The 13,480-nt window shown below is 50.7% G+C and overlaps 1 protein-coding gene across 1 annotated transcript; it reads right to left on the minus strand.

The window, feature by feature from the left end:
* Window positions 1-7,236: 7,236 nt before the first annotated feature.
* On the minus strand, window positions 7,237-8,914 carry CFAP141 (cilia and flagella associated protein 141). Its single transcript, XM_028090167.1, has 2 exons — window positions 8,441-8,914; window positions 7,237-7,485 (listed from the first exon to the last, which is right to left on the minus strand). Exons 1-2 carry the CDS (start codon window positions 8,630-8,632, stop codon window positions 7,384-7,386), a joined length of 294 nt encoding a protein of 97 aa, XP_027945968.1. The 5' UTR covers window positions 8,633-8,914; the 3' UTR covers window positions 7,237-7,383.
* Between the last annotated feature and the right edge of the window lie 4,566 nt (window positions 8,915-13,480).

Consider the following 13,480-nt stretch of genomic DNA (forward strand, 5'->3'; position numbering starts at 1 on the left):
GTGCTCCTATTTTCCTATTAGTGCTAAGAACTGACTATATTTCCATTGATAGCAGGACATTCTTTTGTTGCTGTTATGTCACTTTTCTTCCCAACATCTTTCCTTCGTAGCCTCTCATTTAATCATTGTGCTAAGTTTCAAGTTTGAAGATAAAGGAAAGTAGGTGGTGACAGGACAAACATGAAGTGGAAAAAAGAATTTTATTTCCTGTTCAAATGGGATAATTCAACCCTAACCCTAGAGAAGCTAAGCAATTGAATCAATGCCACAGAGTAAGGTCTGGTGGTGACACTTTTCCCCCTTGGGATTCCTTCTTGCTTCTATTATAGTCTATCAGAGATCCTCTCTGCTGCCCTATGAGCAATGCTTGCTATGGCATCTCCGTGGCATAAGGGCAGACGCCCACATTGGCCCTGATAAATAAACCCATATAGGGCCAGGGTCAATGTGACCTCTTTTGTCCCATTGTGAAATCTGAGCTGGCTCTGCGGGGCAGTTGAGAGATGAGAGTTTCCCTATTAATACACATATCTACGTGCCAAGTCTTGGACACAAAAGCTAAGAATGTGGCATGGGGGAGGAGGTGGGAAAAGTGATAGCAATCTGGACCTGGAGTCCCCTCCCTTTGTTCGGGTCCTGAAAAACACATTAAATTCCTGGGTTGAGGGTGAGACAAACATGAGACTTCTCCATGTGCTTAAGAACAAATGTGCCTGCCATTACAAGAGTATGTCAGCGTGCGATTATACGCAGAAATGTATGTGAGTGTGTCGATGCTCTGTGAACCCACCAGTATGTATGTGTCCAAGTGTGTCTGGAATTTAGTCACATGAACGTGGTGCTCTGCGTGTGTGGATTAAACCCCTTCCATCTCTCTAATACTCACGTCAGCAGCTTTCTTCTCTGCCAACTCCAGTTTCTCCTGGGCATCCTTCAGAGCTTCAGAATACTTGTCCAGCTCATCCTCCGTCCCTTTCAGCTTCTTCTGCATGGCTGCCAGCTCATCTTCCAGCTACCGGAGCCCCAAGAGGCATACACAAGACATACACACAATGGTGCTGGCTCAGACCCTGGGCTCCTGAGCCCTGACCGACCTCTGAGCACAGCCTTGATGTTAACCATTCCTGAAGGGACATACTTTCTCCCGAGCCACTTCCAGCCAACTGCCCCAGGAGTTAGGCCGTGATGTGTGACCCTGGGACCTCTGACCCTAAGATGACCAAGCCATGCTGGATTTTCATCTAAGACCCTGGGATGGGAAATATCTTAGGGAGTGGATGCCTGGAACTCCAATTAAGGCTGGCTCAGTCAGTGGAGCATGTGACTCTTGATGTCAGGGTTGTAAGTTTGAGCCCCACGTTGGATGTGTAGAGATTACTTAAAAATACAATCTTAAGGGCGCCTGGGTGGCTCAGATGGTTAAGCGTCTGCCTTCGGCTCAGGTCATGATCCCAGGGTCCTGGGATCGAGTCCCGCATCGGGCTCCCTGCTCCTTGGGAGCCTGCTTCTCCCTCTGCCTCTCTCTCTCTCTCTCTCTCTCTCTGTCTGTCTCTCATGAATAAATAAAATCTTTTAAAATAAAAAAAAATACAATCTTAAAAAAAATTTTAAGGGAAAAGAGATGCTACCTGCCAAGTTCCCACCTTTTCCTCTAGAACTCTGGTCCTCCCAAAACATGACCCACACCCGTTTAGATCCAGCAGATACACCATGGCTCAGAGGAGGCTACTGGCTTTCCCAAGGTCATGCAGGCAGCCTGAGGCAAATACCCTAGATGTCCTCTGTCTCTCCAGAGAGGCTGGAAAGAAGAGGGTCCCTCCCACCCAACGAACAAGCTGGTACTGGCAGTCACTGCCTTTGCCGTGAGAACTCTCCTCCATCTCACAGTCTTGCTCACCAGCAGGTAAGAGAAACCGATGCCGGCACCTACCTGCTTGCTCCTCTCTTCTGCCTGCTTCTGCTCAGCTTCCGCTTGCTCTGCTCGGTCCAGGGCATTCTCCTTGTCCAACTTTAGCATCTGCATCTTTTTCTTGATGGCCTCCATCATGAGCGGTGGCTGTTGGTGAGCTGACCTGTGAACACTGGAGAAGTGGAGACGAGGGCAGGAGAGGAGGGGCTGCTGCCCGAATGACTAGGAGTCCCCTAGACTTGAGCCTTTATCTCTGCTCATGGCTCCACCTCTTGTTCCTAATACGGTCTTTCCAGCTCCTTCCAACTCATTATTGTTCTCCCTGGGGGAGCACAGGGTGAGACACTTTGATGGACTGACATCACCAGCAAAGAAAAATTAGGGAACAGCTGAGGCTGATTTTAGACAATGGAAAGTGGGGGAGGGTAGAGGTTCTCCCTGACCCTGAAACTTTCCACTCTCGGGGCGGCTCTGTGGGTGTGTTAAAAGAGCAAGGCAAGGGGAGGGGGAGAACACTGAACGCGAGAAGGGTACTTTGGCACCTCCGGGTATAGGTGGTTCTCACCCGCAGCGTCCTAGTTACACCCCTGTCTTCCGCATCGCCCTCACCCCCACCTGTGTTGGAGGCTGGTCGGATGCCACTGGCTGAGTTTTACCTTTTGATTCCCAGTATTCAGGGAGCTTGAGCAAGGGCGGTCACTCATGGTCCTTGACAATTCCCCCAGATCCCCCGATCAAATTACTGTGCTATTTCAAGAGTCTCTAATTGGCAGGGAGACATCATTCCTTCCCGTTTAGAGCCACAGGGATGGAGTAAGCAGAGAGGGTTGGTATCTGGAAGGCCCCCCCAGAACTTTGAGTGGGGTCAGGGAGAGAAGCAGGGGAGGGTCAGAGTAATCTGGGTAGGATCATGCCTTCCATTTGCCCACAGTGATCTTTAAGTAGAACTTTCGTGCCCACACCAACCAAGCTCTGCACCACTGTCCACTCTTCTTGCTCTCTGCTCCCTCCTTACCCCCACCCAACCTACGGCCACACACGCATTGCCACATCTTCGTTACCATCTCTGTTCTCCCTGGCTTCCTTCCAGGCCATGACATTCCTCCACTCAGAGCCTGTTACTGACAGGTGGCTGTTGATCACAGTGCACCAGCACCATACAATCTGAGAACATGCCAGGGGAGAGGTGGGCACTGTTCAAGGTGACCAGCGCTATCAGAGAAGAATACAAAAAGCTCTAGTCATTACGTCAAGGATAGATAGCTCCTGTGGTACTAAGCCCCAGCAGTGGGTTAACTGAGACACCCACCAGGACAGAGGGCAAAACTGGAGTCCACCCTTGAGAGCTTCCAGTCACTAGAGGTAGACGGGCAGAGAGACCATCAGTTGACCCTTGAAGGAAAGCAGAGAAACCAAAGACCCTCACTGCAGGACAAGTGAACAAGGAGGTCCCGGGAACGGGAGTCAGTAGTTAATAAGTGTGGGGGGAGCGTTGATAAGGAGGGAAAAAAGTGCAAGGACAGAAGATCAGAGATACATCCCTTCTAGTATAAGGGAAGGATACGGGGAGATATGATACTCAAATTCCAGCTCTCCCACTGCCACACTAGCTCTGCAGCTTAAGACTGAAATCCACGCAGGTTGCCACCACTGCTTTTCCAGAGGGGTCCCGGAGAGAAGAGTTTCAGTAAAGGAGCCCCAGAGCCCCAGAGCCCCAGAGTTGATGCCAAATTGCCCACTGCTGTAAGAATATGTTTGATATTTAGTTGGTTCCTAATTCAACAACCCAATATCAAACATATCACACAGAAGCAGGCAGAAGAGCCTTGGTGGTCTTCTGCCTTCCTCCCCTCCAGCCACCAAGCATGGCTAGATGGCAAGCCGTCTCCTTGGGGAAGGACAGTGACCCTTGCTCTTCACCTCCCATGACAGTGCCGTTCGTGCTGTCCCTGTAGCAGCTTCTCTCCTACCAGTGCCTGGCCTTTGCTGGATCACGTTCGCCTGAACCAGGAAGCATATCTGGCAGGGCTCCACATCCGGGCACCTATCCCTTCCAAGGGCTCCCACACAGAGCTTCTCCCCCTGATGTCACGACCACAGTGCCGAGAGCCAGCCTGGCCACCTGCTCTTCTCAACCTCCTTCCCATGCTCTGAGGCTTTCCGACGGCGGGGTCCAGGGGGCTTGCACATCCTGCTTTACCTTTCTAACAGAACTCCTAACCTTTCAGATCACCCCCAGCAGACGGCTGAGAGCCTTTCAGCTGACACCCTCCTGGACTCCTCCTGCCCTTAAGTATTACAGAGAAGTAGCCATGAGAAACTTCCAGAGTGCTTGGCTGCTTCCTCCCATCATCTTGTTCCTTCTCACCTTCTCCCCATGTCTTCCAGGCATCCATAAAGTCACCCTTGGATGTCTTCTGAAGCCCCTCTGCCAGGAAGCAGCCTGCAGTCCTTAGGGCTCTTCTCTTCTGGGGCTTTTTACACTGAGAACTCCTGGCCTGGCTTCTCTAAGGGTCTTCCTTCACAGGGGTCCAGCCTGGTTCCTTTCTGGGGGATTTTTCTTCTGAAGAGGATTAGGTCTGTTGAATGTCGTATGGCAGGCAGACGCTTCTCTCCACTGCGGCAGAAAAGAGCCCAAGTTATAGCCTCACCGGGCGGGTAGGGGGCTTGGGTACAAGTGCAGGGTGGGAGGAGGGTGCTCGGCTTCAGCCCCAGGCTTGTTCCATGCGTCCTTGTTCCCATTAGTCCGGATTCCCGCCCCCCTGCAACACATATACCAACCCCACAGTGCCCTTGATCTAGATCAATAGTTTGTCCAAAGCCCTAGTCAGTTCCTGTTGTGTGGCCCCTGCCTTCCAGGGGAAGGCTGACAAAAGGGCGTCCAAGCCCCAAGGGCTGTTGTCTTATGTCCTTGCTACTTCATGGCTCCTACTGGGGGTGTGTGTGTAAGTTTTGCTTTTGTGACCATCTTTCTTACCCTTATCCCCCACATTTAGTTCCCTTCTCTGGGAGCCTTGACTACCCTGGCAAACCAAAGGCTGGGAAACGACGAGCCGGAGTTGAAAGGATGAGGCAGAGACTGGGAATATTACTGATGTACAAGAGGAGAGGCTTTCTTAGAAGCAGACCTTGACTTCAGGGCATAACTAGGCAGAAACATCGATGGCATCTTATAAACCCTTTCTAGCTCTCCTGGAGTGCCTTCCGTGTAGCCATTTCAAACAAGGCTGAGCCCCTCTGAGCCAGAGGAGATAGGGAGGGCAGCACCACAGAGGAAGAAGGGGATGGATGGAACACTCAGCTGATGTGATGAGAGCAGACGGAGCAGGCAGAGGGGATCGGACGAGATGGGCTCCCGAGGGGCCAGCTGCCAATACGGGAGCCAGCCTGGCGCTGACAAGCCCTGGGGAGAGAGGCCAAGGTCAGGGATCAAGGCAGAGGGGCGGGGTGTCCTGTGGGTCCAGTGAACAGAGGAAAGAGGAATGAAGAAGTTGCTGAAGGAATGTGGTTGGTGGGTGGGGAGCAGCCAGGTAACGGAGGGGAAATAAAGAGGGAAAGAAGTATCCTAGGGCAGGAAAACATCATTATGGTATTGGACATTATGTGCCACCTTTCTGCAGAGTGCTTCATTTAATCCCCAGTGAGGGGAGGCATCATCTCCATTTTATAAACAAGGAACTGTGACCCAGAAAGTTGAGGCAACTCCCCCCAAGCCACTCAGGCAGTAAGTGACAGAGGCAGGATTCAAACCCAAATCTGCTGTTTCTCCGGAGGCCAGGCTCTCCTGGGCAATGGGAGCAGCAGAGCTGGTTGGGACGTGGCCACAGGTGGATGACAGATGTGGAGAGAGGTGGTCGGGGGGAGGAGCAGGCCGAGTGGGAGACCCAGCCTCAGGCTGGGGGTCAGACCCAGGCCGCGTGCACCTGCTTCTGTCCCTTGTAACACGGTCACCACCCCTCCCTCCCTCCCTCCCTCCCTCCCTCCCTCCCTTCCTTCCTTCTCTTTCTAGAGAGTAGAGGGGAGGGGGAGGGGCAGAAGGAGAGCATCCCAAGCAGACTTCCTGCTGAGGACACAGGGCAAGATCTCACAACCCTGAGATCATGACCTGAGCTGAAATCAGGAGTCTGATGCTCAACCGACTGAGCCACCCAGGTGCCCCTCACCTTCCTTCCATGTCCACGCTTGCCTCCCCCAACCAGCCCATGAGCCCCATGTCTTGTTGGGTGCAGGGACCTGTGAGTCATTGACTAAAGACTCTTGGGAAGTGGGGCTGATGGAAGCTGGACAACGAATGGACGCACAGGGCAGAGAGCCAGGCGTGGGATGGAGTGATATCTTGGCTGCATAGGGGGTGGCCGGGGGCTGGCGAGGGGCCTGAGAAGGGCCTGGGTCACAGAGAAATCTGAGAGGGGAAAGGGGGATGCCTGCTGTTCCTCAAGCACTAGGCCTGCTCTCTACATACCTTATTTAATTCTCATAATGATCCTGTGAGATGGGTATTATTTTCCCCACTTTCAGAAAAGGAAACTGAGGTTCAGAGAAGTAACTTACACAAGGTGACAACAATTAAGGGACGAAACAGGACTTTGAACCCACACCTGACTCCAAAACCCATACCCTTCTCTATACCTGCTGCTTCTTTGGGCCCATCAGCGGCCTGTGGAGGGAGAAGAGGAGAGGGCTCTGACAGGGGAGGAGCGCAGCCTGGAGGGTGGGGCCAGACTCGGGGTGGGAGGGGGGCAGGGGAGACGGGAGCTGTGCAGGGCGCCAACCGCCTGGAGTGCAGGGCGGGGCAAGATCAGCGTGCGGAGGACGAGCGGCCAGTGAGGGTACCCAGAGCAGGGGAAGAAACCGGGACGTCAGCCTGGTGGCGTCCCCACACCGCACCCGCTCCTGGCTCCACAACAGGGATCTCTTGGGCTTGGGATCTCATTTTATGGAAAGTGGATCTTTGTAAGTAAGGTTCTCTGTGGACTAGAGACATATGTGATCCATCAGTACCTTTTAGAATTCTTCAGAATCTGAATGCCTTTAGATTCAACATGCTCTCACCAGCCCCCCATAAGTCTCAGTGCTCCTCACTTCCTTAGACCTGCTGTCTCACCTGGCTTCCCTCCGTGGCACTTCAGTTTGGAGCCCTGTCAATTTGCAGGGCTGGGGAGGGTACGAATTCGGGTCCAGAGGAGAGAGACCTGGCCTGGGTCTCGTAACTGGCTGACCCAAAGCCTGAACTCCAGGCCTCCTGACACCCAAGCACATGGTTCCTGTGGGTGAACAGCCACACTCAGAGCTATTTGTCCAAGACAGAAAAGACGGGAGGAAGTGAGATCTAAGAGGCGGTGAGTAAAACCCAAGAAGCTGTTTTAAGATTATGGCTATGAATAAACACTTCAAAAAAGTCAAGATTTAGGACTGAAGAATGAGCCATCTGTCTACATTTGAGCCTTTAAGAGCCATCTTTGTTTCAGATGCCATCAGAGTCTCTCCACGTAAAAAGCTTTGCCCATCTGATTTAGTTCCTGCTGGTACTGCCGATGCTCCTTTTCAAACAGCCGGTGCAGGGCCGCTTGACGGACCTGGGAGGAGGACAGAACAGAGTGTGAGGTTTGCCTTCCGCTTGCCTCGATCTCGTTCTCCCCCTGGTGGCTTTCCCGCTGTGTCCTCTTGGATTTGGACTTAGCTGTGACATAAAGCTAGGCAGTAGCATAGAGGCTGCCCCTGCAGGGGTGGGAGGGGGATGCCTCCCCACTTTTTCCTCCATGGATGAAGCCCTACGTTCAGCAAATAATTGCTGAGAGCACCATGAACCGTGAGCTCTGCTGGGCCCCCCGGGATACAGATGTGATGACATGCCGGGAACTGGGAGTCCTGCGAGAGGGGGGCTGGGGCTGGACGCTGAGATGAGGGGAGCAAGGACTAGTCTGCCCTCTGGGACTCGAGAATATGCCACCTGCAGCTGAACACAAAGAGCCATTTAATGAAAAAAGCTTCTGCTCTGGGGCGCCTGGGTGGCTCAGTCGTTAAGCGTCTGCCTTCGGCTCAGGTCATGGTCCCGGGGTCCCGGGATCGAGCCCCGCATCGGGCTCCCTGCTCGGCGGGAAGCCTGCTTCTCCCTCTCCCGCTCCCCCTGCTTCTGTTCCTGCTCTCGCTGTGTCTCTCTCTGTCAAATAAATAAAAAAGCTTAAAGAAAAAAAAAAGCTTCTGCTCTGGTATAATGCAGAGAAGATGGGCAAGTGATGGCAGCAACTAAGAATTTGGGAATCCAGTGGCTTCAGCACAGGATAGTAGTGGATGAGGCCTCAGGTCACCCTTTTGCTAGAACTCACCATCAGGGCGCCTGGGTCGCTCAGTTGGTTAAGCGACTGCCTTCGGCTCAGGTCATGATCCCGGAGTCCCGAGATCAAGTCCCACATCGGGCTCCCGGCTCAGTGCGGAGCCTGCTTCTCCCTCTGACCCTTTCCCCTCTCATGCTGTTTCTCTCTCTCTCTCAAATAAATAAATAAAATCTTTAAAAAAAAAAAAAGAACTCACCATCAGTAGCTGCTTACGGGCCAGTGCCAACTCCTGTCCCATGGTGTCCTGCATCCTTAGGGCAGCATACAGGTTTCTCCTCTGGCTTAGTGTCGTCTGCCACAGAGAGCGAGCGCGTGAGTTTCGCCACCTGCCCCAGGTACACAGGTAGGAGCTGGACGGCTCAGTTAGGAATGGAGACCCAAACCCCATCAGTGAGGCCCAGAACCTCCATGCCAATGTCAGAAGATGGCAAACTCCTTGAAAGGGTAACTAGAACCAGCTTAGAACCTAGGATATGTTGAATATGCAGACCCTTTAATCATCATAATAGCCATGTGTCATAGATACCAGTTTCTGCATTGTACCAGAAGGAAACAAAGTGCAGCTGAGTTGCCCAAGGTCACTTAATGGCAGACATGGGTATCAAATCCAGTCTGAGAATTAATACCCTCTGTTATACCATGATTCTCAACCTTAGCTAGACATATTCTGGAACCATTTGCTAGGTTTTGTTTTGTTTTTTAGACTTTTTTTTTTTTAAAGATTTTATTTATTTATTTGAGAGAGAGAATGAGATAGAGAGAGCACAAGAGGGGTGAGGGTCCGAGGGAGAAGCAGACTCCCCGCTGAGCAGGGAGCCCGATGCGGGACTCGATCCTGGACTCCAGGATCATGACCTGAGCCGAAGGCAGTCGCTTAACCAACTGAGCCACCCAGGCGCCCTGTTTTTTAGACTTTTTTATTAAGATTTTATTTATTTATTTGACAGGGACAGAGAGAGCACAAGCAGGGGGAATGGCAGGCAGAGGGAAAGGGAGTTGCAGGCTTCCCACTGAGCAGGGAGCCCGATACGGGACTCGATCCCAGGACACTGGGATCATGACCTGAGCCGAAGGCAGACGCCCAACCGACTGAGCCACCCAGGCGCCCCAGACTTTATTTTTAAGCAATCTTTACACCCAGCGTGGGGCTCAAACCCACAGCCCTGAGATCAAGAGGTGCACGCTCCACCAACTGAGCCAGCCAGGCACCCCAAGGTTGCTTTTTTTTATTTTTAAATCTTTTTTAAGATTTATTTATTTATTTATTTGGCAGAGAGATAGAGAGAGAGAACAAGTAGGCAGAGAGGCAGGCAGAGGGAGAGGGAGAAGCAGGCTCCCCGCCGAGCAGGGAGCCCGATGCGGGGCTCGATTCCAGGACCCCGGGATCATGACCTGAGCCGAAGGCAGACGCTTAACGGCTGAGCCACCCAGGCGCCCTTAGGAAATTAGGTTATTGATAAGAATGCTTTTTTCTTGTAAATCACTAAGGCATTTGTAAACTGAGGGAAACTCCTGTCCTCCAGGACTGATCTCTGTAAGTTAACCATTTGTTTTTCCTTTCCTTAGCTTCAGAGGAATGTCGCACAGATCCCGCCTGGGAGAGTACTTTGTCAGCTTGCCTTCTGCTCCCTCATCATCACGACCCGAGATCTCAACCTGAACCAAAACCAAGAGTCCAATTCTTAACCAACTGAGTCACCCAGGAGGCCCTTAAAGATTTTTAAGTAATCTCTACACCCAACATGGGGTCAAACTCACAATCCCAAGATCCAAGAGTTAATGCTTCACTGACTGAGCCTGCCAGGTGCCCCCTGCCCTGTTGAAATAAAAAAAAAAAAAAAGTATTTTTTACAGATGATAGAAAATTTAACCCATATAGAAATACACTAAATGAGAGTTTAGTGTATTTGGAGAGCAGTTGCGCTCTTCAAGTTCCTGTCTCCCTGCCCACACTGCCTGGATGGCCTGCCCAAATCATGACCCAGCGGCAGCCAGCAAAGGAGCCGAGCCCAGCGGGGGGTGCCACGTGGGGCCCCATGGGCAAGAGGCTACAGCAGGAGCTGATGACCCTCATGGGGTCTGAGGACAAAGGAATTCTGCCTTGCCTCAGTCAGACTTTTCCAAACGGGTGGGGACCACCATGGAGCAGCTGATGAAGTATATGAAGACGTGAGGTAGAAGTTCTCTCGAGTTCCCCAGTGGTTCCTCTTACAATGCACCCATGGTGAAGTTCCTCACACCCTGCTACCACCCCAGTGGCCTGGACATCCTGAAGGACAAGGGGTCTGCCCTGGGTGATGTCAGGACCGTCCCACTGTCCGCCAAGAGCCTGCTAGAGAAACCAACATTGATAACCCTTTGGTTATCGAGCTCTAGAAAAACCCATAGCCTTTAAGATGTATTGCAAGAAAGTTACTCAAAGCAGGTCTCCAGCCAAGAACCTTGTGTAGCTTCCCACCCTGTGTTGTCTTTTTATTTCTTCCTTAGATGTTCTGTCCTTCCCTTCATTTCTGTCTAGCATTTTGTTTCTTAATCTGTGATGTCATTTTTTTTTTGTTTTTTATTTTTATTTATTTTAAAAGATTTTATTTGACAGAGAGAGACACAGCGAGAGAGGGAACACAAGCAGGGGGAGTGGGAGAGGGAGAAGCAGGCTTCCCACTGGGCAGGGAGCCCGATGCAGGGCTTGATCCCAGGACCCCGGGATCGTGACCTGAGCCGAAGGCAGACGCTTGACGACTGAGCTACCCAGGCGCCCCTGTTTCTGTTTTTTAAATTAAGTATCTGGTTGAACCCTTGTGATGAATCTATTCAAAAAATAGACTGGGTTTAAAAAAAAAAAGAGGGGCACCTGGCTGGCTCAGTTGGTGAGCACGTGACTCTTGACCTTGGTTGGGGTTGTGAGTTCAAGCCCCATGCTGGGTGTAGAGATGTCTCTGTCAAATAAATAAATCTTTAAAAAAAAAAATCTTTGGGGTGCCTGTGTGGCTCAGTCGATTAAGTGTCCAACTCCTGAATCCAGCTCAGTCCTGATCTCAGGGTCGTGAGACTGAGCCCCACATGGGGCTCTCTGCTGGGCGTGGAGCCTGCTGGTGATCCTTCCTCTCCCTCTGCTCCTCCCTCTCCCTCCCTCCAATAAATACAATGTTAACAAAAATAAAAAATTAAAACCTTAAAAAATATATACTAAATGAAAAGTGAAAGCTTTGTTCTTCCACCCCAGCTCTCAATGAAGTTATGTTTCTTGTGTATATTTCCAGAAGATTTTTCTATCATATACCAGCAAGTATTACTTTTTTTTCTACCACGAATTCATATGTTTATATAAGTAGTATTACTTAACAATTTGGACTTTTCCTACCAGCACATAGCGATTTGCTTCATTCTGTGTAAAGGCTTCCTAGTTTTTTTTTTAAATGTTAGCTATTCTTTTTTTTTTTAGGATTTTATTTATTTGAGAGAGAGAATGAGATAGGGAGAGAGAGCATGAGAGGGGGGAGGGTCAGAGGGAGAAGCAGGTTCCCTGCTGAGCAGGGAGCCCGATGCGGGACTCGATCCCGGGACTCCAGGATCATGACCTGAGCCGAAGGCAGTCGCTTAACCGACTGAGCCACTCAGGCACCCGGCTTCCTAGTATTTTTGTATCATAATTTAACCAGCTAGACAGTTTCTACTTTTTAATTTTTTTTTTTTTAAGTAATCTCTAACCAACATCGAGCCTGAACTCAACCCTGAGATCAAGAGTTGCATGTTCCACCAACTGAGCCAGTCAGGCACCCCCTTTTTTACTTTTATAAACAATGCTGTCCAGAACACTCTTGTGTATGTATGTTCTAGAGCTTTTGCAGGTATATGGATGTAAGGTAAACTAGACGTAGAGTTGCCAGTTCCAAGGATGTGTGAATTTTGAGATCTTAAGTTTTGATAGATTTTATCAAATTGTCTTTGTAAAAAGGCTGCATCAATCTGGACTCCCACTAAAATTATATGCAGTTGCTCCCTCACATCCTTGCTGGCTCTCGGTATAACCACCTGCGAAACCTTTAAAAACAGGCTTATCCTACCTGATCCCAGACCACTGTAGTCAAAATCTTCTGGGTTAAGACCCGATCACATGTGTTTTAAAAAGCTCCCAGGTAATGTACGGTGATTAACATTTAAAAAAAAAAAAAGCTCCCAGGTGAAGGAGAGACATACAGCCTCATCTTCTCATTCACTCAAAAAATACTTACCGCATACCTATCACGATTAATACAATAAATACTTGCATTCTACTTAAAAAATAAAAGAACAAAGACTTGATCTGATTTTCCTTCAAACAGGAAGAGAGACAATAAAAGCAGTGTGTGGGTAGCACGACCTAGTGGGCACTGGGAGGCTGTCCCTGAAAAGGGCCGCTTCCTGCCCCCGCACACCCGTTTCCTTCCCGAGCCCCGGACAAGGATGAAGTGTATCTGAGCGGTGGCTGGGGGGAGGGGAGGAGGCCACGTGGGTGACAAGGTCAAGCTGAGGGGTAAGGGAAGGGATAGAAGCAGAAATTACCTGTCAACCATCTTCTTAAATCCCAGGACCCTTTGAAAACTCTGCAAGAAAAGCAAGTTGCTCGTCTGCCTTGACGTCCAGCACCCCATCCCCAGCACCTTTCCCGTGGGCCTCTCTTCTTGACAGGGAATGGCACTTCCTAGGGGAAGTGAGGGCAAGAGCGCTACTCCTTTCAGAACGGACCAAAGAACACATGCCAGGAGGAGCTGCGAGCAGTTACATCGTGGGCCCCTCAGGAAACGGTCTGCTTCTGGCCAACCCAGCCCCCTTCCAGCTCTGCACACCTCTTCGACTTTTGTCGTCTTTTCCACAGACATGTCCACAAGCTGACGGGACGCAGGCTCAGGACGAGAAGCAGGGTCTCCCTTCTGTCCAGTCGGTCACCCAGGATTCAGTAGTCATAGCAACACATTCACCTCCAACAACAACCCCAGACCTAGAACTTGATTGGTCACCTGGCCTGTTGCCCTGGAGACCTGAAGCGAATCCTGGTTCTCCTGCCTTCTATTAGTGACACAGGCAATTCTAGGAGCAAGGACCAGAGTCCCAACTTTAGGGTTTCTTCTGTGGGGTCCCTGTATGATCGTGGGTCCAAAGAACATATCCTACGCCCGTTTCATTAAAAGGCAACTGCAGGGCACCTGGGTGGCTCAGTCGGTTAAGCATCTGACTCTTGATTTCGGCTCAGGTCATG

This window comes from Eumetopias jubatus, unplaced genomic scaffold (assembly GCF_037043125.1).
Source record: "Eumetopias jubatus isolate StellerSeaLion01/CBP00866 unplaced genomic scaffold, mEumJub1_p1.0 scaffold_12, whole genome shotgun sequence".
Taxonomy (NCBI): domain Eukaryota; kingdom Metazoa; phylum Chordata; class Mammalia; order Carnivora; family Otariidae; genus Eumetopias; species Eumetopias jubatus.